This window comes from Sphaerodactylus townsendi, linkage group LG01 (assembly GCF_021028975.2).
Source record: "Sphaerodactylus townsendi isolate TG3544 linkage group LG01, MPM_Stown_v2.3, whole genome shotgun sequence".
Classification (NCBI taxonomy): domain Eukaryota; kingdom Metazoa; phylum Chordata; class Lepidosauria; order Squamata; family Sphaerodactylidae; genus Sphaerodactylus; species Sphaerodactylus townsendi.
In genome coordinates, this window is record NC_059425.1 from 57,903,325 (window position 1) to 57,926,720 (window position 23,396).

At 42.1% G+C, this 23,396-nt stretch overlaps 1 protein-coding gene across 2 annotated transcripts in view; it reads left to right on the forward strand.

The window, feature by feature from the left end:
• Window positions 1-23,195, forward strand: part of KCNK2 (potassium two pore domain channel subfamily K member 2) — a 152,662-nt gene extending 129,467 nt beyond the window's left edge. For both annotated transcript variants that reach the window (XM_048493879.1, XM_048493963.1), the window contains exon 7: window positions 20,908-23,195. In XM_048493879.1, coding sequence (XP_048349836.1) covers window positions 20,908-21,225 — 318 coding nt within the window. In that variant the 3' untranslated portion in view covers window positions 21,226-23,195. The remainder of the gene's footprint in view (window positions 1-20,907) is intronic.
• The last annotated feature ends 201 nt before the right edge of the window (window positions 23,196-23,396 follow it).

Below are 23,396 nucleotides of genomic sequence, written 5' to 3' on the forward strand. Positions count from 1 at the left end.
TTCAATTTGGGAGATATCAGTGAGCCAAAAAAAAAAGGCTTTCCCTGTTTCCTGGATTCCAAAAAGTAGTATGGTATTCAGATCTTATTTTTGTGGGGGGAAGGGAATCTGATATTATTTGGCTTTATTATAGCCAATGGAGGATCTATGGGGGGGGTGGGGTGGAGAAGCTATTTTTAAAAAGAGAATGGCACCAAAATTGCTCAACAGTTGCCGGTACCAGTTGACAGAAGAATTCCCAAGTTTCAAGTATGTTGTGACAAGGGTCCAATTCTAAGGGGCCCCTGAACAAGCTGCCCTCAGCCATCTTCCATTGTTTCCAAAGGGATGGATTTCATGTTTTCTCCGGGGCAAAAGGTAACAGCCAAACACACTTGAGCATGTTACCACTGGTCAAATGCTTCCCATGCAAATATAAATAAGAACAAGCCCAAGAGAACCAATGCAGAACTAGGGAATCCTGTCTGAACCACAAGCCAATATGGGAAGCCCAAGAGAACCAATATCAACATTGGGGGCTACTTCTGCAAGTCCCACAGAATTAATGATAATCCATAGAAGTCTAGCAGAACCACAAGCCAAGGTGACAGTGCAAGCCCAAGAGAACCAATGTCAAACCAGAGAATCATAGCAGAATAAACTTAAGCAAGGTTGGGGCACTTTTGCGAGCTCAACCAGTGGCAATCCACAGAAGCCCAGAAGGACCAATTTAGCATTTTGGCAGGCCCAAAAGAACTAGTGGCAACCCACCCACTGAACCTGATAACTAGGTAGACCCAGAGAGACAGACACAAGAAAAACACACACCTGCCCAGAGAGCTAATCTCTCCAGTGAATGAGCTGGCCAGCCTGCTCAGTGATGCTGCCTTCGATGCAGGGGCCACACATAGTCACCAACAGGTAGATCTTCTGCTTAGTAAATGGTTCAAAGTGAGACTTAATGCCCTGTTGTACCCTCTGTACCAGTGCATGCACTGCTGGAACAAACTCTACATGTCCTACTTCTGGGTCCAGAAAGGCAGTCATCTTCTCCTGTACTGATTGGATCATAAGAATTACCAAACCCAGGGTTTCTATGTTAGATGAGAGCAATTTGGTGCAGTTCTTAAAGGCTGTAAGGATCACCACTGTTTGTGAAATAGTCAACCACTCCTTATTGCCTATTGATAAGAAGCCAATTCGCAGCTGATCAGGGGGAACAGCTTAGAATTGGATTCTGATCCACCCTTCCCTCATCAAAATGGTTAGAGAGTGAAGATGCAAAGGGGAGAGGAGAAAGATTGTGTTTATTGTCTATTCCCTGCAAGGTATAATGTTTTTGGTATACACTGCAAAATACAGAGAAAGAGCTTGTTTCTTTCCAGTATCTTCCAAGCTGAGTGGCTGGGATACAAACAATATTTCTGAGCTTCCCATTGCAAAAGGAAGAGAAGAAAGAGCTCACCCATCTCTAATTTGCTACATCTCAGACAGTCTAGGAGGCCAAAAAGTTTCCAGAGGGGGAGATCAGAAGAACATGACTCCAGCTGATCAGTTGGGTATATCCTGATCCCTAACCCCCTAATTTTTTTCTGATTACAGGGAAAAATTTCTCAAGCAGGAGATCAATATCCCTTGCAGCTTCTGACTGTTGTATATAGCCTGTTTCTGAGAATAGACACCAACAAGTTACAAACAGGTTAATCCATAGATCTTTTGGCTGTTTGATCACCACTGCTGAATGCAAAGTGAGATAAATATTGGGTATTTGAGCATCCCTATTAATAATGACCCTTGATAGCAGCAATCAGCAAGTGAGTTCCACAGTTCTGCTTATGGTGGTCTTGCTATTTACCCAGCTCCCCTCCCCCTTGGGTTGTATCACTTGGGAAGAATGGTGTAGCCATGGAGCCAATACGTACCCATCTCTTTCAGGGAGTTGCATAAAAACTATGTCTGCCCCTGTGTCACCCATACTAGTACAAATGCCAGAGTTGTTTCAGCAAGCTGCTGGAGCAGCTTGACACTGGCATGGATATGCTGATGTCTTTTGGAGTTATTCTAGCATTGGGTTTAGTCACCATCCCAGGATTAACTGAACATGAGAATGCTGCTGAAAATGGACTTTCTAGTGAATCGCAGCCATAATCTGTAGTGTGGACTTCAATAATCAGGAGCAGACTGGGATGTAAAAATGGCCCAGGCAATGGGCCCTACTCATCCCCACTCACACCCAGGGAGAAAGAGAGGAAGAGGCAGCCTGCCTGCTCTGGCCCCTGGTCTGTGTCAGCCCTACCTACCTAAAGGAAAGAGGGAGAGGTAGCCTGGCTGTGCAGTAGGCTGGGCACCACCCTCCCTTCATCGTATGAGGCTTGGGCAGGCTGAGCATTGCCTTCTCTGCCACTTAGCTCAGCTGGCCCAGGTGGGGGGAAGACATTTGCCCACCAGCTGAAGTCCTGGTAACCTTAATGCCCTGTCTGCCCCAGCATTATTCAAGATAAGAGCTGTTGAACTCCAGCTCTGTGTTCCTGACAACTTTTGTCAATGCAGGGAGACTTACAACATGATTATGTTGATCTGTCCGCAAGCAGATTGCAGAGGCTGCAGGATATAAATCTTTTAAATGAATGTTGTGAACAGTTCTATCCACTTTGTCCAGAATGGAGATCAGTTGCCAGTGCCATTTTTAGGGAGTTTAATGTCAGTTTACTATGTGCTCTAGCCCCTAAAAAAGAAATGTAAGTACCTTCAGGGTTTGAATTAATCCTGCATTATACACTCAGTGTGCTGTGCCTTGACAGGCTCTGTTAGCACAAAATGTTCAACTGACTGTTGTGCTATTGTCTTTGTCACATCTGTAACCTAAACAAATATATTCATTGTTACTACAGAAATCCAAAACACATTGTCAACTGTTCATGTTCACTTGACTAAAGGAGAATCTTATTACATAACACTGTTCCTCTGTGGTTCATTCGTTTTGTCTTTTTACTTCTGCTTAAATGTACTTGTAGTCTCATGGCTGAGTTTTCTGCTCATAATTATGTCTACTTCCTGTGATCTAACTGTATCACAGTGGTTTACTTTAATCCAGGCAATTAATCCAGGGCATTAATATGCTCAATAAGGTATATTTACTGGGAAAATGGCTGATTATTTTTTAGAAGTGCTCAAGTCAAAGACATAATGGAAGCTTGATCACCTCTTCTGTACCAACCTTATGTGCTTTGTCCAGTTTTATGTCCTGTTTTAACACCGGCTCTGTCCTGTATTTTGTTTTATTTTTACTGATATGCCTAGTAAAGGTCAGTTGAAGTTAAAGTATATTTATCTGGAAAATGTATATGCTTCATCTCCTGCTTTAGGTGACTTACAAGTAAAACAAAGTCATTTGATCAAAACACAAAGCTATGAAAATAAGTCATTAGTGATATTTTAACCATTAGTGGTATTTTAAAATATGAAGTTATATGACTGATTTATTTGATGATGAAAGATGGCATTTTTTTCGTAAGCAGAATTGTTTATGTGTTGTCAGCCATAGCCTGTGAAACCCCTCTTGGCATACTTTGCATATGACCTGTCAAAGCAGGACTGTTCCTAACAATAGTGTTCAAAATATTGTTTGCTTTTACCAGTAACTTCAGAAAATGCTTCTCTACTGAAAGGGAAAGTTGAGAATGCCAGTTCTTTCTGTACTGCAGTAATCATGCCCATACCAATGAATCAGTAGCCCAGGCCCAAATAATCTTCATGGCAGGATATGATTTTAGCCTTTAGCTTTTAACTTCCAGCAGTGAAAAGCAAAAAGTGTCTTGGCTGGGTTTGCAGAAAAGAGGAGACTAAGTAGAGAAAGTGGCAACAACAGCAAGAAGGAAAACTGTTACATTTCATTGTTGGGTATGCTGAGCTGGTTTTATTTTCTCTTCATATAAGCAACCATTGTTGTGCACTGATAAGCCCATTAGGTGTCTGTTTCCATTTTAGAAAAGGATGCTGTCTGTTGTGGGCCTCAGAAGGATGGGGCATCTTTCTCAGCCCATTTTAAACAGGTTTCTGGCCTTGATAGCCCTGGATGATCCAGAGATTAACAGAAATAATTCATCCCTGTTGATATTTCTGGATCTCTAAATGGGTTTTGACACTTGAGCAATCTATGTTTCTGGAAAAATGCAGTACAGCTAATTCCTGTTGTTCTTTTTGTCCCTCTCTGTTTGTAAGGGAGAAACAGATACAGAAACAGAGAGTTGGTCCAGTCATCTCTATTGCATTTGTGTGGTAAACAGAAGAGAGGTTGTTGACTAACACTTAATCTTGCCAGGAAAGAGAAATAAAATGCAAGCCTTTACAGATCAGATACAGATTGTCTATGTGCTGAGGTTCTTCACTATCCTAGAATTAAACAGGAGAACAAGAGTTATAATTTATGAAATGGTTTTAATTTATAAAACAGCTTTAATCATAGTATTCAAAGTGTTGTATAACATTTTAAAAAGATCAAGTCAGAAAAAATACTTAAATTAAATTAATTTTTTTTAAAAAAATCCAGAGCAAATAATTTACAATTCTACCCTGCATGGAAATTTACCTAGGCTCAGGACTTAGGTCAGCATAGATAACCGGGTTTTCATTTGCCAGTGTAAAAAATGGAGGGATATGATAAAACAATTATCCCAGGTGAGGTTGTTCCACAACATAAATTCAACTATCAAAATGGACCTTCCTTAGGTCTTTGGTGACCTGACTTCCTGACAAAATAGAATCCAAAGCTAAACTTTTCCAGTTGACATCAGTGGATAGGTCTAGGGAGCATAAACTGCACTCCTGTCCATGTCTGTCACCGAAATGTTCTGTGAAAAATTGACTTTCAAGGAAAATGTGAACCCATCAGCCAGTCATCATCCCCATCACATGGTCCTCCAACTATAAACACTTCCATTTTGTCTTCACTTCAGTCTATTTTTCCATCATTCAGCCCAATTGGAAAGCTAGCACAAAGAACGAGCTCCTGCTTCTCTATCTGATGTACAAAAAATCTAGAGCTATAGTGTCAAAGAGTAGCTGGGTTGATCTGTAGTAGAAGGAAGGTCTGATGATTGGAGTTTTGACTGTCGAAAGATTATACCTTGACTATCTTGTTGGTCACTAAGGTGACCTCAAATCAAACTGTTAGAGCTCATTAACACCTTACTTCAAACTCTCGGACAACCACTCTTCAGAGCTCTGTTTATGTGTGTGTGTATGTGTGCATTGATTTGTGATATACACAATATGCAAATATTGAAACCATATGAAAAGAGTGGAATCATTGCAAAGCAGTGCTTTCAAACTGCCAGTCACCTCAGCTGGTCCAGAATGATTTTAATGATTTACCATATTTAAGGATGTTCAGAGGTACAGTATTCAGTGGTAGGTAATCTCTGATCCCCTGATCATTTGCAAGTCTGGCCTAAAGACAACCCCAAAAAACAGAGACAAATATTGTAGTTATTATACCAATTTTTATCAATATATATATATACTAGTGCTCATCTAAAACTGAACAAAAATAGTGGGTTTTGCTATTGATTTTATTATTCTGTGTTGAAATGAAACCTTTTCAACATTAGAACATTAGAACACAATAAATATTTAATGAAAAAACACACATTATTGAATAGAACATATCAAAAAGTTTTATATATATATATATACACTTATCCAAATTCACTATGACCCTTCCCCCAATCACCTGGATATCAAGTTGAGGTTTGCTCAAGAACACTTGCATCTATTGTTGCAACAATATAAATGATCTTCTGATGTAGTGCTGTTATTTATAGACACCTAGAACACAATCCTATGGGGAGGGGGGATTGGCTTGTGTAGTCAGCACAGGACTGAGCTGGTACATTTGCCCAACCCCAACCCCAGTGCATTTCAACCACCAAGGGCAAACTGGGAAACAAGCTGGAACTGTGGATCTCAGCAGGGCCTAACCTGGATGAGAGCCCAGCCCCCAGAGCTGTGTTGGCATCCAGGAGGAAACCGCCATGACTGGGGCTGTTCTCAGAGTGGAGCCAACTTTAATCAGCTTCCACTGACCTTTTGGCTTGTGAAAGCCCTTGGTGTAGGCATTAGACTTACACCACTCAAAAGGGTGGAGTAAGTCCATTTTGGGCTATAGAGGGCTGAAAAGTAAGGCTGAGAGATCTGACACGGACTGAGTGGGCACACACCTAAGGCTCTTCAGGAGATCCTGTCAGCCTATTCTAACTGCTACCTCTTGGATATATATCGTTAGCACTGTGAGGAGATTTTTCCTTTTCCCTCCAAAACTGGCTGCTCTTATCAGGCTGGATTGGGCACTCTTAAATGACTCCCTGAGGCTTAATAACAAGCAAACAAAGGCCGTTTCCACACAGCCATGCTGCGGGGGGAGGGGGGGTGTTGGCGTAAACAACGCCGATGCACCCCCCCCGAGACCGTTCGCACGGACGGTCCCAGTAGGGGCGGGGAAGACGGTGCAGCCTGCGCGGAGGCTGCGCCATCCCCTGAATGCCTTACCATCCCTCTGACCTTCTGGCACATCACCCAGGCCAGGGGACATGCCCCCTGCCCTGCGTGACAGCTCTGGAGTCGCAGGAAGGGGGGGGGTGTCCCCTGGCTTGGGCGATGCGCCGGAAGTTCAGAGGGATGGTAAGGCATTCGGGAAAGGGGGGGAATGGCACCTTCCAGCCGCTGCAAGGAGACTCAAAAGGGCTAACAAACTCATTTCCCTTCCCCCCTCACAATAAACACCCTGTGAGGTAGGTGAGGCTGAGAGATCTTAGAAGAACTGTGACTAGCCCAGGGGTAGGGAACCTGCGGCTCTCCAGATGTTCAGGAACTACAATTCCCATCAGCCTCTGTCAGCATGGCCAATTGGCCAATTGGCCATGCTGGTAGGGGCTGATGGGAATTGTAGTTCCTGAACATCTGGAGAGCCGCAGGTTCCCTACCCCTGGACCAGCCCAAGGTCACCCAGCTGGCGTGTGTTGGGGTGTACAGGCTAATCTGAATTCCCCCACAGCTCAGGCGGCAAAGTGGGGAATCAAACCCAGTTCTTCCAGATTAGAATACACCTGCTCTTAACCACTACAGCACTGCTGCTCCTAGACACTGGGGGATGGCCTGCCACAGCTGCTAGAGGCAGTAGCCGATTGGGCATTATAGTTCCCCAGACTTATTGTCCTGGGAGATTTTAACATCCATGTGGATGCAGCCGTTTGTTCAGTGGCTGTGGACCTGATGTCATCTATGGGTCTCTCCTTGATTATCTCTGGTCCCACTCATGAGGCTGGTCACACACTGGGTCTCTCCTTGATTAACTCTTGTCCCACTCATGAGGCTGGTCACACGCTGGATTTGGTCTTTGGGGCAGGAATTGAGATAGTCGTATCCTCTGTGGACAGAGTGCCATGGTCCAACCATTATGCCCTGAAAGTCCAGGTGGGTCTGCTGCGCCAACCCTGTCTAGGCGACAGGCTGATTTATGCCCAGTCGCAATGACTTATGGATCCTATTGGTTTCTTGAATGCTCTGCGGGATCCTGAGCCCACTGGCACCCACTATGAGCAGGTAGAGGACTGGAATTCCAGGCTCTCTGATGCCATCAAGGTGATTGCTCCCCGGTGTCCTTGTGCCTCCACTCATGGCTGGCTTCCAGGTACTCCAAGGAGTTACGCTGAATGAAAAGGGAACTTATATGACTACAGTGAGTATGGAGGAGGTTTCGTGATGAAGGCCCTTTCTGCACGGGGCCAAAAACAGCGGCCCAGGGACGAAAAACACTGGTCCCTGGGGAGCTGTTTGTACAGGCAGCGCTGTTGCAAGGCAGCAGTGCTGTCCTGTGCGGCCCTGAGCGGCGTGAAGGCGCCACTTTCCACCTCCCTTCCCGAGGGAGGTTTTTGGAAAGCACCACCTTCCCATCGGCACGGTGCGAATTGCACCACGCTAAAGGCGCTGCTTTCCCGTCCCCCACTCACCTTGTCCTCCAGCACCAGTCTGGAGGGCTGCTGAGACCCGCCCACGCTGCCCTCTGACCCCTGGAGGTCGGAGGGCAGCATAGGTGGGTCCCTGCAGCCCTCCAGACCAACGCTGGAGGACGAGGTGAGTGGGGGGGACGCAGAAGAGGTGGCTCCGTGAGGAGCCGCCTCTTCTGCACTGGCCTCTGTGGGGGCCGCTTGCACACTCCTGTGCAAACAGCCCCCTCCCATCCACCGGCATAATATCTGCCAGTGGAGAGACGTCCTTATAGGGCGTTTACAAAAGCCTATGAGATGGTGGCGAAGAGGGTGAAGAGGGATTACTTCTTGTCCTGTCTTGTGTCTGTTTGCTCCCACCCGGCGCAATTATTTCATATTATTCGGTCACTTTCCTCTCTAAATGAGGGTTCAAATAGTTCTGAGTTGGCTCATAGCTGTGAGGCTTTTATGAGCTTTTTCGCAGATAAAGTCATGTCGCTCTGCCATGACCTTCCTGCCACTGGAAGCTCCATGGCCAACTTCAGGTCCTTGCCTGGACCAGTTTTTCCTGCTCTCTCAGGCTGATGTTGATAGGATTCTAGCTGCTGTTAGACCCACTATCTGTCCTCTGGATCCATTCCCCTCTTGGTTAATTCGAGCTTGTCAGGAGGAGTTATGACCCCATCAACTGCTCCCTTGAGCAAGGAGCATTCCCAGGTGGGTTGAAGGAGACGGTGATCTACCCACTCTTAAAAAGACCATCTTTAGATCCTAGTGATCTGGCCAATTACTTCCACATCTCGAATCTTTAATTTCTGGGGGAAGGTAATTGAGAGAGTGGTGCTGGAGCAGCTTCAGGATTGATTTCAGGGCCCCATCCAGTACAGACACGTCCGCATTTGATGTCCTACCAGTCTGGCTTCCGTGCTGGGCATGGGACAGAGACCATCCTCACTGCTGTCATAAATATACTCCACATGCAGCTTGAGCAGGGCAGATCAGTGCTGCTGGTATTATTAGATCTTACTGCAGTATTTGATGTGGTCGATCATGACCTTTTGACCCACCGCCTGACTGCTGCTGGGGTACGGGACATCACCTGTGGTGGATTGCCTAATTTCTCCAGAAGTGGAGTCAGCAAGTGTGGTGTGGGGATATGGCTTTCCAAAGTTACCCACTAAACTGTGGAGTGCCTCAGGGGCCCCTGTTATCCTCACTCTTATTTAACATCTACATGCAACCCCTTGCTCAGCTGGGGCAGAGTTTTGGCTGACTTGTCACCAGTATGCTGATTAGGCTTGGTAAATACCCTAAAAAATTGGTAAAATTCGGATTCAAATTTATTTGGGCATAAAATTATCTGTTTGCCCAAATAAGACAAATAAAAGATTCAGATATACCTGAAAATTTGGGTATATCTGAAAAATTCGGGTCCACTTGAATTTTTTGTATTTTCGGGGTGTTTTTTCATGTTTTGTCCTTGCAAGGGGCACATTTTTAAAGCTAGTGGCACCAAACCTTTAGGGAATCACCCAGAGACTGTTCCTGATGATACCACCTGAGTTTGGTGAAGTTTGGTTCGGGGGAGCCAAAGTTATGGACCCCCAAGGGGGGTGCCCCATCCCCCATAGTTTCCAATGGGAGATAACAGCTCCTGCACGTGAAGTCTGCTGACTGAGTTCTCTCTGAACCCTCACCCCCTTCCCCCAGAAGCAAAGTTTCCTCTCCCACACAAACTTTAGCAAATTTGGCTGGTTCCTTTCAGGAGACTCACACCAGCAGCCCTGCAGGAAATGCCCCCACCCAGAGTAAGACCCCCACCAGAGTGCCTCCCATTGAAACCTCTTCCACAGAACCAGCTGGGCATAACAGAAAGCCCTATTGAAGTCTATAGTGTGAAAAGTAATTTTTTCCACCATAGAACTTGTTGAAGAGTCTGGCAGATTCTGGGGGATTTCTGAGTGTGTAAGCACTGGCTGCACATTTTTTAAGATAAAGGCGCCAGACTTTCAAGATGGCTCCAAGAGGCCTCCTGGTAATAGCATCCAAGCTTAGTGAACTTTGCTTCTGGGGGCAGGGGGTGTGGGTTGAGAACAGTGACTTACATGACACTAGTAATGAAGAAATCGCCAGTTTATTAATTTATTATTAAGACTTAACCATTCCTCACAGTTATCAATAGATTTTAAGAGTTACAGACTCCTTTTGAGGCCTTAAAACTCAATGAAATAATCACTTTTATGCTTTTATCTGCCGTCAAAAAAGTTGGAAAGTTTCTGTGCCTGTTATTTTAGATTTTAAGAATTCCCTGTCAGTCTTCAGGTATGGCAATGAACTGAACGTAGAATAGCATTCCTAGCTAAGCAGTGAGTTAGCACAAGAGCCCAAGCAATTCCCCACTTCCTAACAACTCCATTTGAGCCCATCTGCTTTCAGAAATGGATGTGAACTTTGCAGTGCTTAAGACATTGAAGAAAAGTGTTTTTTAAAAAACAAAGTCAAAATATTCTGAACTCTAATCTTTTGATAGAAAATGTGATACTTAGATTATCCTCAACAAGTTAATGGGAAGTTTTATTTTTAATCTATTGACAAGTGCATCAGGGAAAATGATTTCAGAGCTTCAGACAATGTATTAGTCATAATTGTTAAAAATTACAAGAGTGCAGCAGATTGAAATATCAGACTTCAAATTGTTCTCTCAATGCACTTTAGAAGATGGACGTCTTCAGCCTACATTATTTAATTCCATCATTTATTTAGGGCAGTTTTTTTATGGTGATGATAGAAGCATGTACAGTTTTTTCCATAATAATAAAAGTCAGTTAAAAAACAAGAAACCAAATATATTTGCAAAGAAAATTTAGTTCTCTGGCTCTTTCTGTGGTACACAATATAGTATAACTTCATTACTTACCTATCGGTACAGTTATTGATCTAGCCCCTGTTTTATCAATCACAATAATGCATGAGCTATCAATATGTTCTTGTTCTCATCAGGCACCTATGAAGTGCTGATTAGACTTTATAGGAGTCAATATGCTTAATTGTTTTGAGAGGCCAAGATATAAATTTATTAAAGAGGAGTAAAGCCAAAAGAATAAACTTCCTACTGAATTATGAGACAAGTATTATTAATTTTTCTTTTTGTGTGCCATGTTCCATAATATTGGAACCCACCCTGAACAGGTAGTAAATGCTAATGGAAATTTTCTTCCAAATGAGTTTTCTTAGGACTGCATCCTAAAATAGTCTGCATATATGGATGAATTAAGTGGAACTGTGAAAAAGGCATTAAATGTTAGGCTGATATTTTCTAAGCAATGAACTTTTCCAGGCTCAGGAAATATCATTGGTTTATTTTAACTCGCCTTTCATATATGAAAGACAACCCAATATGGGGCAGAACATTTTAAAATATTCAGAATTACACAATATGTGAAATAAAAATGAATAAAAGTAATCAATAATTACAGCCAGAATACTTTTATTCTTGATCATTTTCAAAAGCTCAGCCAAACAGGAAATATCTTCTACCACAGAAAGCTCTTTACAGCCTTCCTAAAAATCATGCAGTATTTGGTCCACACAAACCTCACAGGACAACAGTAGATAACATAGTAGAGAATTACTTGTTAGTAAATCTTGGGTGGTTAGAGTGTTCAAAGCAAGGGTTTATTCCACCTTCTGTATCTATTCTTATCAGTTGCTCCTGATACCACTCTCATATTGTAAATCCTGTGGGCAGGCATTATTATGTACATAGTCCACATAAAAGGAAGGTATAATCCCCCAAGGATAACTTTTTATACAGTGTGGATTATTTTGCCTTTAAATTCTGTTGTTGTTTTTACAACGCAAGATTCAAAGAAAAAATTAAATATAATTCTTACTGGCATATTTGGGGAAATTAAATAGCATATACAACTGGAATTTCAATTGCTTAGCATTAGCTACTGAAGTACGACCAAACCCCAAATTAAGCGAAAATTGACTGTAGCATAAGGTAATGTCATACCTCAGGGAAAGAAGAAGGCTGAATATTAACCAAAATATTATTATGAAGAGAAGGAAAAACTAAATTACACAAGTTCATTGCTTATGTGCTTTGGCAGTCTGAAAATTACACAGTTTCCCATCAGTAACCTTTTGAGCTTATGTCTGTCACAATACATAGCAAACGGAACCATATTATGAAAAGGTAACATTTTCTTTAAGTGCATATGAGGGCACAGAAGAGTTAGCAATGCCAAGCAACAGTTTGTGATATTATTATATAAACATCTGTTATGCAGTGGAAATGTAATGGAGATGGATGAGACCTTCATAAATTTAACAGAACCAAGAATATCCAAGCATCAAAAGAAAAAGGCAGGATCATTATATGTGCTATGCATTGTTTAGGATATGTCCTTTTGTTTGAAGACACCCAAGTTTACAAACAACATTAAATGTGATTTGAACATTTATTGTAAAATGTACAAACCTAGTACAAAAATAGCAGCAACATCAGTTATAAAAATCAAGCTTTAAAGCAGAAGGATACAACTCATTTCAAAGCATAGCACATAACAGCATACAACAAAATGCTTACAAAAATTATAGATAAAATCAATAAAGTCATTAAAACAGTAGTTATTCAAAGTGAACAATAGAGAAGGTGAACAGCAAATAATATAATAGAAAAAATATTTTGGCATTAACTAAAAAAACTACCTACCAGCAGAGAATCGTTAGGAAAATGGCTAGGGAGAGAATTCCATAATGTTGAAGACGGTGCCAAAAAAGAAGAAATCATAATCCTTGTTTAACAGATTTTAATTAGGCGAATGACTGAACTCCAGCCACCACAAATGTGTGAAGATACATAAAAGAAGTATACTGGACAAGGACCATGTAAAATTTTGAAAATAATCACTCTTACTTAGAAGCAGTCTTAGTAGCAGACAGGCTGTCAACACAGTTGATCCAGGATAGGTATCATCCACTCCCTATGTCTAGTTTCTTTTTAAAAAATGGGCTGAAGAATTCAGCACCAAAACCCTTTCATGACTATTCCACTCAGCCAGCCAAATGCACAATCAGTTCTTGCTTGGTTGACACTACCGGATCATTGTGTCTAATGCAGTACAAATAATTTCCAAGCTATAGCTTGTGCAACTTTCCTTTGCATGGTCCTCTTCAGACATGATCACCTAGGAATGCCAACCAAATGAGGGAAAGACATTTGGCTGTCTTTGTAGGACTGTCACTTGCAAAGTTCCTAGGTGCACACCAGGTGAATTCAGATAACTGTGTTTTCCCATTGTATAATGATTTCTAGAGAGACACTTGTTCGTCCTCTTCTTCAGAATGAGTGGGCATGAAGAGTGAAGATTAAACAGTTTGAGTACATTATGAGTAGGTCCTAATACATAGCAAGCTGGTTCTTTCTGGGAGACTGGCAATAGCAAAGGAGAATGTCAGCTCAGGATATTCTCAATGGAGAGGTTATCTAAAATAAGATTACTACCCTTTTTCTGGTCACACAACGATGCTATACATTCGTGGGGTTTTTACTAATACTGTTGCAAATTTCCATGGACAGATCTATGCTTGATCTTTATTTGGAGTTCATCAGAACATCTTAACCTCCTCAGAACAGTTAACAATAGCATACACCAATTTCTTTTAGATTTCAATTGGGAGGAAAAGAGCGGCCCTGAATCACCAGAGCCTGCCATTGTTGCCCGGGAAGGGAACTGCTGAGAGATCCCACCCTGCCTGCCCTTAGTAGGGTGGAAGGCAGGCAGTGGTCATGCCCACTATGGGCATCCACGTCATAAGAACATAAGAACTAGCCTGCTGGATCAGACCAGAGTCCATCTAGTCCAGCACTCTGCTACTCGCAGTGGCCCACCAGGTGCCTTTGGGAGCTCACATGCAGGATGTGAAAGCAATGGCCTTCTGCTGCTGCTGCTCCTGAGCACCTGGTTTGCTAAGGCATTTGCAATCTGAGATCAAGGAGGATCAAGATTGGTAGCCATAGATCGACTTCTCCTCCGTAAGTCTGTCCAAGCCCTTTTTAAAGCTATCCAGGTTAGTGACCATCACCACCTCCTGTGGCAGCATATTCCAAACACCAATCACATATTGTGCTTCCTTTTATTAGTCCTAATTAGTCCTAAGAAGTGCTTCCTTTTATTAGTCCTAATTCTTCCCCCCAGCATTTTCAATGAATGCCCCCTGGTTCTAGTATTGTGAGAAAGAGAGAAAAATGTCTCTCTGTCAACATTTTCTACCCCATGCATAATTTTATAGACTTCAATCATATCCCCCCCTCAGACGTCTCCTCTCCAAACCAAAGAGTCCCAAACGCTGCAGCCTCTCCTCATAAGGAAAGTGCTCCAATCCTTCAATCATCCTCGTTGCCCTTCTCTGCACTTTTTCTATCTCTTCGATATCCTTTTTGAGATGTGGCGACCAGAACTGAACATAGTACTCCAAGTGCGGTTGCACCACGGCTTTATATGAGGGCATGACAATCTTTGCAGTTTTATTATCAACTCCTTTCCTAATTATCCCCAGCATAGAGTTTGCCTTTTTCACAGGTGCCATGCATTGAGTTGACATTCTTGTGGAACTATCAACTAAGATGCCCAAATCCCTTTCCTGGTCTGTGACTGATAGCACTGACCCTTGTATCATGTATGTGAAGTTTGGATTTTTTGCCCCTATGTGCATCACTTTACATTTTGCTACACTGAACTGCATTTGCCATTTCTTAGTCCACTCACCTAATTTATCAAGGTCTGCTTGGAGCTCTTCGCAATCCTTTGTGGTTCTCACTACCCTACATAATTTGGTATCATCCGCAAACTTGGCCAGGAACAGATGTCAAACTAACTGGCCTGTAATTTCCTGGGTCCCCCCTAGACCCTTTCTTAAAGATTGGTGTGACATTGGCCATCTTCCAGTCTTCAGGGATTCCAGTCTTCAGTCATGTCGCCGGCACGAATCATGACCTCAGTAGGAGGGATGGGCAGGAGCCTTATAAGGCTTCTACCCCTCCTTCCTCAACACTGCCATGCCAAGATTGACCGGAGTTTGTATGGAGCTGCACCAAGTTTGCATCAGGTAGGGAGGTAAGATCAAGGGTCCTTCTCCCAGCCCCCAGCCATGTGGTGCCTCGCCTTCAGGGTGAGTTTGGCTTCCTCAGCAGGGGTGGGAGGATGCAACGGGTCCTTCAGAGCCCAGCACGGCTGACCGAGATCAATGTGGTCCTCGTGCTGGTCGGGATTCCCTGGTGGGTGGGCGAGGGGAAGGTGGCCTGGCTTTCAGGCAGCCTCCAGACCGGCCGTTTGGTGGCAGCGTGGGCTCCTAAAGAGATGGAAAGGGTGGCGGCCTGGCTGCTGGGGCCGCTGCACTCTTCAGTAGGGCTGGGGGGAGGCGCTGGGTGCTGGCACAAGCCCCCCCAGATAAGTCCTCCTGGCATAAGGCCCCATGCAGTCAATCAAGGCCGGTGTGGCTCACCTGCATGTTGGGACCCCCTGCCGGGAGGGGCAACAGAAAGACATCCCAGCCTCACAAACAACCTGTTTGAGTCTTCATTTGCCATACAGAGGATTGGAGGACATGAGTCCACTGGTCCCGCCCCCTACCTCTGCTTGATCAGTGGGTGCCCTGCGCAGGCAATTGGAGACTGTGCCTGTATGTGCGCTCCAACTCTCTGGTAACTGACAATGTTTTCAGAATATTATTTGTCCCAGGGGATGGGCAGAAGCTTCCTCCATTTGTTAATCCTGTGTGGACTACTTGTATTTCCTCTGCTTGGCACAATTGGCCTCCCCATGGTTGGTGAACACACACAGATGGGCCGTCTGCATAGGGCTAGTGATTCTCCATTGTCTCCAGTAGATAATTTTTACATCACCTATTATGTCAGTGTTTTGGGGGTAAGTGAAAAAAAGTTACATAATGGATTCACCAATATGGGGGCAGAATTTATGGAAATGGTTTGCTAAGGGGAACAGGAGTTAATCCTAGAGCAGCTGTTAGGATTTTTTACAAGTGTCTGTTTTATTCAATCAAGCGAGGGTTAACTGTTGAAGTCACATGACTAGAATAACACAAGTGAAAAAAGGTGGGGAACCATTGAACTATGTGTTCCTTTTTAACTGAAGATGCTGGCTATTGAACTTGGGACCTTCTGGCATAATCCAAATGTTTCTTGAACAGCATCAGGATTGGTGTTCTGGAAACAAGACAGAGGAATTAAAGCAAACTCCTTTGCCTTTGAAATTTGCATTGGCAGACACTGCAGCATGCCAACAATAGCTGTTTACATTTGAATCCCACCACCAGAACCGGTTGTTAAATAAATCCAAACTTTTCTTCTCCTTAAAGCTGAGTAATTCTCCCATAGTTGTTACTAGGCTTGAATGCCAATGAAAAATATCAGTAAATTTTGGGTTGACTTTTTTTAAACCCAGAAATTATTGGCAAAGCTGAATAAACCAATATTTATCGGCTTTGTTCAGGTATTGCTGACAATATTCGAGTAAAACCTCCCCAACCTGAAATGTTTCAGTCCTTCCCCTCCCCCACCATTTCCCAAAACTTCAGGAGCTTATGAAATGGTGTGGGGGGTGAGGGAGAACTGCCTCTGGCAGTTCACTCCAAGCTTAAACCATGCATGGGGAAAATTCTCTTTGATCTCCCCCCATGCTCTTCCAGCCCCATGGGGCATGGAAGAGGCATCGATTTTTTTGTGTTTGACAGATCTGACATGCGAGATCTGACAGGTCTCCACCCCCAATGCTCTTCCAGTCCCATGAGGCTGGAAGGGCATGGAAGAGGTGTGGATCTTGTGTGTTGGACTGAGGTAGCTCTGCCCAACACCCAAAATCTGATTTCTGCCCCGCATACCCTTCTAGTCCAGCTAGCTCAGAAAGGGGAATCCATTATGCTGCGGTCTCTCCCCACCTCAATCCCCGCCATCCCCAGGCTCCATCCCACAAATCTCTAAGAATTTCCTTACCTGGAGTTGGCAACCCTATTTCCCACCAACAGCTAATCTTCCCTTTCTGTCTTAAGCTTTCCCTCTTTCCTCCCCTGTCGCAGCCTCTACCTAGGAAACTATGGCCCAGTTGTATGGTGCCAGACACTGGGCCAAGCCACTTGCATTGTAGGGAACGCTCAAAGACTTGTGGAGTGGCACCTCACTTTCCCCTGTAGTGGCCTCCCCACTCTAATTCCTCTTTTGTTTTTGTTGGCCACCCCCATACCCTCTCCCATTTCCCAGCCTCATTCTCTCCTTCTCAACCATTCTCCAATGTATCTTTTATCTGCCATTCACCTTCTGCCATATTTATTATTTATTTACTTTATTTATAGTCCACCTTTCCACATCCCTTCTCCAATATTACCTCCAATACCATGAAAAGCCTAAATGTTTGAAAATAATTACGTAAAAGAGAACTGTAGTAAAAATTACTAGTCCGTGGTGGGATTCAGCAGGTTTGCACCACTTCGGCAGAACCGGTTGTTAAAATGGTGCTTGTAAACAGCCAGTTGTTAAATTATTTGAATCCCACCATCGGAACAGGTTGTTAAATTATTTGAATCCCACCACTGATTAGTACCAATAAATGCACTTCTGCATGCTGAATGTTCAGGAACAAATTTTCCACCTTATGAAAAGGGTCAATATGTGACATTTTTAGAAGAATGGTTTAGCCTTTTTTCTTAGTTAAAGAACTCAATAAATATTCTAAAATCAAAACATTCTTATCTATTTCTGATATAATAATGAAGGTTGTAAACTTGCACTTGGAACTTGGCAGATTTTAATTTTTGTTTTGTATCCAAGTGCCTTTGCTCAAATTTAACAATAAGTATCATTTTATGCACAGAAACTTTATCATAGATCAGGTGTTACCAGAGATCAGGTGAGTGTTATGCAGGGTAAAAAAATACCATGTCAAGAAACTTAACTGCAAATCTGGGTGGAGAGGATATAGAGGAAATTGACCATATTCTCTGAGTGACTCCCTTCACATAACACAGCATGATCTTTGTTCTTTTTTAAAAAATTTTTTATTAATTTTCTCAAATATAGTTTAAAAACAGGTAAGAAAATATAGAAAGAGGGAAAAATACAGTATCCATAAACTGTATCTTTATAAAAAATACAGTTTGTGTGTGTGTGTGTGTGTGTGTGTGTGTGTAAGCTCTATTGGATCTTAGAATTACACCACTGAGAACATTACATAGTTTCATGATCTTTTTTTGTTTCATTATTTCTTTATTAAAAGTGTTTATAAAAGCAATAATTGCAGTTATAAATTTCCACAATACGAATCTATTTATAAAACAATTATGTGATTATAAAGTTAAGTTCCATTTTGTGACATAGGGTGTAAGCTTTTAATAGCAAAATTCTGCATTATTCATTTGGTTTAATTTTTTAAAAAAGATATTGTCTGGCTAGTATCAATTTGGTTGCCAATGTCTGAAAATTCAACAAATAGTACTAATTTATTTAAGTGTTTTCAAAAGAGACTCACTTTGGAATCATTTCATCAGTAGTCTATCATTTCCTCTCTGAATTTAATGTCATAAAAATAGTTCAAAGTGGAGCTTGAATAAAACATTCATGTTTTGTCTGCTCCTAACCGTAGGGAATGACCATAACATCTATACCTTTTTAGTTAACTAAATAATCCAATGTACTACACACTGAGGCCCTTTCTGCATGGGCCACGCGAGCGGGGGTGCACTGGCATAGTCTATGCGGTGCACCCCCCCGGGGCCATTCGCATGAACTGTCCTGCTGGCCCAGCAGCCGGTGGCATGCCCTCCGCACTGGCTGTGCTGCTCCCTGTGCCCTTTTACCTCCTGCTGACTCCCATCACTCTGTGGAGGCCAGGGGACATGTCCCCATATCCATAGTGATGCCTCCAGGGTTGGAAGCCAGGAGGTGTATCCCCTGGCCTTCACAGAGTGACTGGAGCCAGCAGGAGGTAAAAGGGCACTGTGCGGAATAGCAAAATCCACTTGCAAACAATTGTGGAAGTGGATTGAATGTGCGTTATTCTGCATATGCGGAAGGGGCCAAACGGAATGTCATCCAAATACAATAAAGACTTGGGAGTACGTGTTACAATGATATTAAAGAATCATATCTTTTGAGTATAAACATTCTAAGGGCACGAACATTCTAAGGGTGACAGTTACACACAGGCAGCTGCATGGCCTGGTACGCCAGGAAAAAGATGGTTTACCTGGCTCAGGTGTATTGTCTGACAGCGGGAGGTACGTAAGAACACAGTCGGGGGAATGAATAAGTGTCTGTGAAATTTTCAGAGCGTTTGGGCCAGCAGGTGCGGCATTATTCTCAAAGCAACAAACACATGGTTCCATTTATATATATATAGATTAAAGCACGTGGAGGTGTTTTTGTTTCTTACAAAAAGCCGAGTATATAGGTAAGGAAATAAACCCCTGTTTGCTCCCACTCCATCTTTTATTTCATTGTGTGTTTGGTTGACTGAATGATTTTTTTTAAAAAAATAATCCTTGTCTATTTGCAAATGAGAATTTTAATTACCTTTAGATGGGGGGCTTTCTTCTGGCTGCCTGAAAATTGGGGTGTGGGAGTGGGAGCCGTCCTTAGATGAGAGCTACAGTCTCTGAGAATGGCATCCTAATTGACTGAGAGACAGAAATGTCACAAACAGGAATATGTTTTCTGTTGAAACCAAGGCCCCTTCCACACAAGCAGAATAATGCACTTCCAATTCACTTTTGATGCATTTTGCAGCTGGATTTTACTGTGCGGAACAGTAAAATCCACTTGCAAACAATTGTGGAAGTGGATTGAATGTGCGTTATTCTGCATATGTGGAAGGGGCCCAAATACAATATTCTGCATATGCAGAAGGGTAATCCAAATACAATAAAGACTTGGGAGTATGTGTTACAATGATATTAAAGAATCATATCTTTTGAGTATAAAACACAGGATGAACCAAAGCCTGAATGAATTTCTATGCACATGCCAGGTTATATTGAGCAAATATATATTGTGCCAAGTGGCCAGCCACTGTATCAAGGTCATGTAAATCAGTTAGAAAGGAAATGGTTATTAGCTTAAATTAGTGAGGTCTTTCTTTACTTTATGAAATGAGGGCATCTGGAATGTGCATATATCAGCTTATAAAGTATTAGTAGCAGCGTTCCTTATTATAGTATCCTTGAAATTTTCACATATTGACTGCAGTAGAAGTGGGAAACAGCAACCATTCTGCTGACTTGACTAAAACTGTCACTTGCCTTAATCCTCATTTGAAAGATGCACTAAAAATAGAACAGCGACAGCTGACATTTTTCTTTTAAAAGCTCTTTCCATCTAAATTTAGAAATGTCAGTATTGAATCTCACAGGGATCATTATACATGCAGCCAGGGTGTCCATAAATAACCACGACATCTCCCCTGGTAACAACACAACAACAGGCAGTCTGGATTGCAGGGAATTCAGTGCTCCCTGTCCAGATGGGATCCCTTCAGCTGTCCGGGCTTAATTTTTAAAGGCAATTTCATCTCACTGGCCTAGATAAAATTATAAAAAGAGCTGCAAAATGTTTTTGCTGCAGCGATTTTAGCTGTTTATGACAGTGTATCCCTTTTATTGTATTAATATGGCAACTAAAATTTTCCACTGGAACAACATAGTTAGAGACTGAGAACTGATGAAAGTGAATATTCAGGACACCAAGGAGAAGTGCCAATGGGCATGTGCTTCTTGTCAGCCTTTTGGGCACAGTTTACCCTTTGTTTCTTTGGAGCCTTTCTTTGGAGCGGTGGCTTAAGCTTTTTTTTTTTTTTTAAAGCATAAAGCAATGTTATTTCTCTTTCTTTTTTTCCCTCTCTGTTCTTCCCTCTGTTGTTTGGTTCTTTAGGTGGGAGAGTTCAGAGCTCATGCAGCTGAATGGACGGCCAATGTCACTGCAGAGTTCAAAGAAACACGCAGGCGTCTAAGTGTGGAGATTTATGACAAGTTCCAACGGGCTACCTCCATCAAAAGGAAGCTCTCTGCAGAAATGGCAGTGAACCACAGCCAGGACCTGACTCCTTGCAAGAGAACCTTGTCTGTCAACCACCTCACCAGCGAGAAAGATATCTTGCCTGCCATTACAAAGACAGACAGCATTTATATGAATGGCTTGACTCCTCACTGTGCAGCTGAAGAAATTGCTGTTATTGAAAACATTAAGTAGCACTGACTTTGAATCCTGATCTTTTAATAAGAAGAAGCCTATGGTTTAGAATTACCTTGTAGTTCCTGAGATTTTTTTCCTGTTCATAACTGATGCTAATAGCATTTTTTATCACATGCATGAGTTCCAACTGAAACCCACCACAATAAGGATTCAGAGTCACCATCGTATTTTTTGAAAGACACAAAATGAATGGCACTTTTGTCATTGACAAATGCTGGAACAAGCAATGTCTGATGCCTTTTTTGTGCCCAGACTGTTTTTCATCTCTCCTAATGTGCCATATGGCGTAACGAATGCATAATATCGGTTTAGGTTAACAGTGTAGCTTTGAGGGATCAGTCCTTAAACTTTTCAGGGTCTACCTTACCATGCCTAGGAATGGACCATGTATGGACTACGAACTAAATGTAAATGGCAAGAAAATCTTATGCAGCCTTTTACCTAAGAAATTTTTGTCAGTGCCTTATCTTTTAAAGAAACAGAACCTCTATAACTCTCATATGGGTTTTTGTCTGTTGATTGGTTGGTTCCTGCATGAGTAACATATCTCATTTGAGCTTTCATCATGCCAAAACAATGATGTTTTAAGGGTGGATAAAGCTGAGGATACCAGCGTTGAAAGAGATGCCAAATCAAAGGACATCAAAGCAACACTCCTAAGTCTAGCTTTAAAGGCACTGCAATTATGAGGGTGCAAAAGGTGTTCCCCAGCAAGCATTTGTTTTACTCAGGTGCAGATGATATGTATATATATATATACACTCTGTAGACCTGTAGAATTTATGGATCCATGTCAGGTATCATTTAAGCTATGGTCCGCAATTCAGCCCTGCACATCACATACCAAAAATTCTTCAGTGTTGTGTTGCTAAATTATATGATAGGCGATAACAAATACTGATAACTTGGTGCATTCAAAAGACTCATTTACATACCAACAATCCAGAAAAATTCCGATTAAGCAGCAGCAGAATGATTTCTAGTCAATATAAAGCTGCTGGTAGAAAGGGAATCGAAGACAATTTTGTTCTAGCCATGTCATGCCATAAGCTATATTAGCACAGGGATCCTGCCTGCTGGATTGCCTTCCTGAATGTTACAACGTACTATGTTTTCACCCACTTTAGAGGTGGGAATTAAAGTGGGAATGCAGCTGAAACTGGCATCACTGTGACTTTCTCCACTGAGAATATAGAAGGTATCTGAACCCAAATGCAGATGTGAACAACAGTTGATCAATAGCACAATCTGAATATCAATGGATATTTGGATAGACTAGGCTGATATGCAGATCTGAAACCTATCCTGGGGATTTTTTTGGTTGTTTTAAAGAAAAAAAACATGGCTTTAATTTTAAAGCCTCTTGTGTCTTTGTATCTCTCTGTGTGTGCAAGATTCAGAAGGAATGCAGGATTAAAATAATGTAATGGATTATTTTTTAAAATTATTTTAATTCTATTGCAACCTGGCTGTATATTAAATAAATGCAACATCCCTAAAAAGATTAATAGGCAGCCTGATTCTCAAAGCATAACTATGGCATAATGCCATGGAAATGACTGAGGCTTGCACTTGCAGAGCTGTTTGAGGCTCACACCCTTGACTCTGAGAACATTAAAGTAAAATGGACCATTGATTGGACACAACTCCAAAAAATCCATATTGTCTGACTAGTAAATGACATTATGAATTATGAATGTTAAACTAATGGATGCTTCATTGTTTTTTCTACAAATCTAAGTTATCTGTGTAAATAGCAATCAGTGAAGAGTGAATGAGAGTACACATCTCAGATCAGCAAAGTTCAATTAAATACAGCCAGGCTCTTCAAAGAAAAAGACCCTGTCCCCACCATTACCCCCAGCACAGTGTTCTGAATGTTGACATGGTAAGAAAGGTCATCTTGCCATGTATAAACTGTGAATTGTAATGAAAATAAAAATAATAAAGTTTTTAATTAAAACATACCTTACCAAGTCTCCTACTTGTTGCCATTATAATGGTGAGAAATCTTTTGTAAGATCAGCACAGTGAAGCTCTGGAATTAGAATGATTTTGTACCAAATTGCAATTGTTAGCAGATAAAATAAACTTGGCAGATTCAATAACATCATATCCTTTTAGCATCAACTTGTTTGTTCTCAAATTAAACTTAACTACTTTTCTTG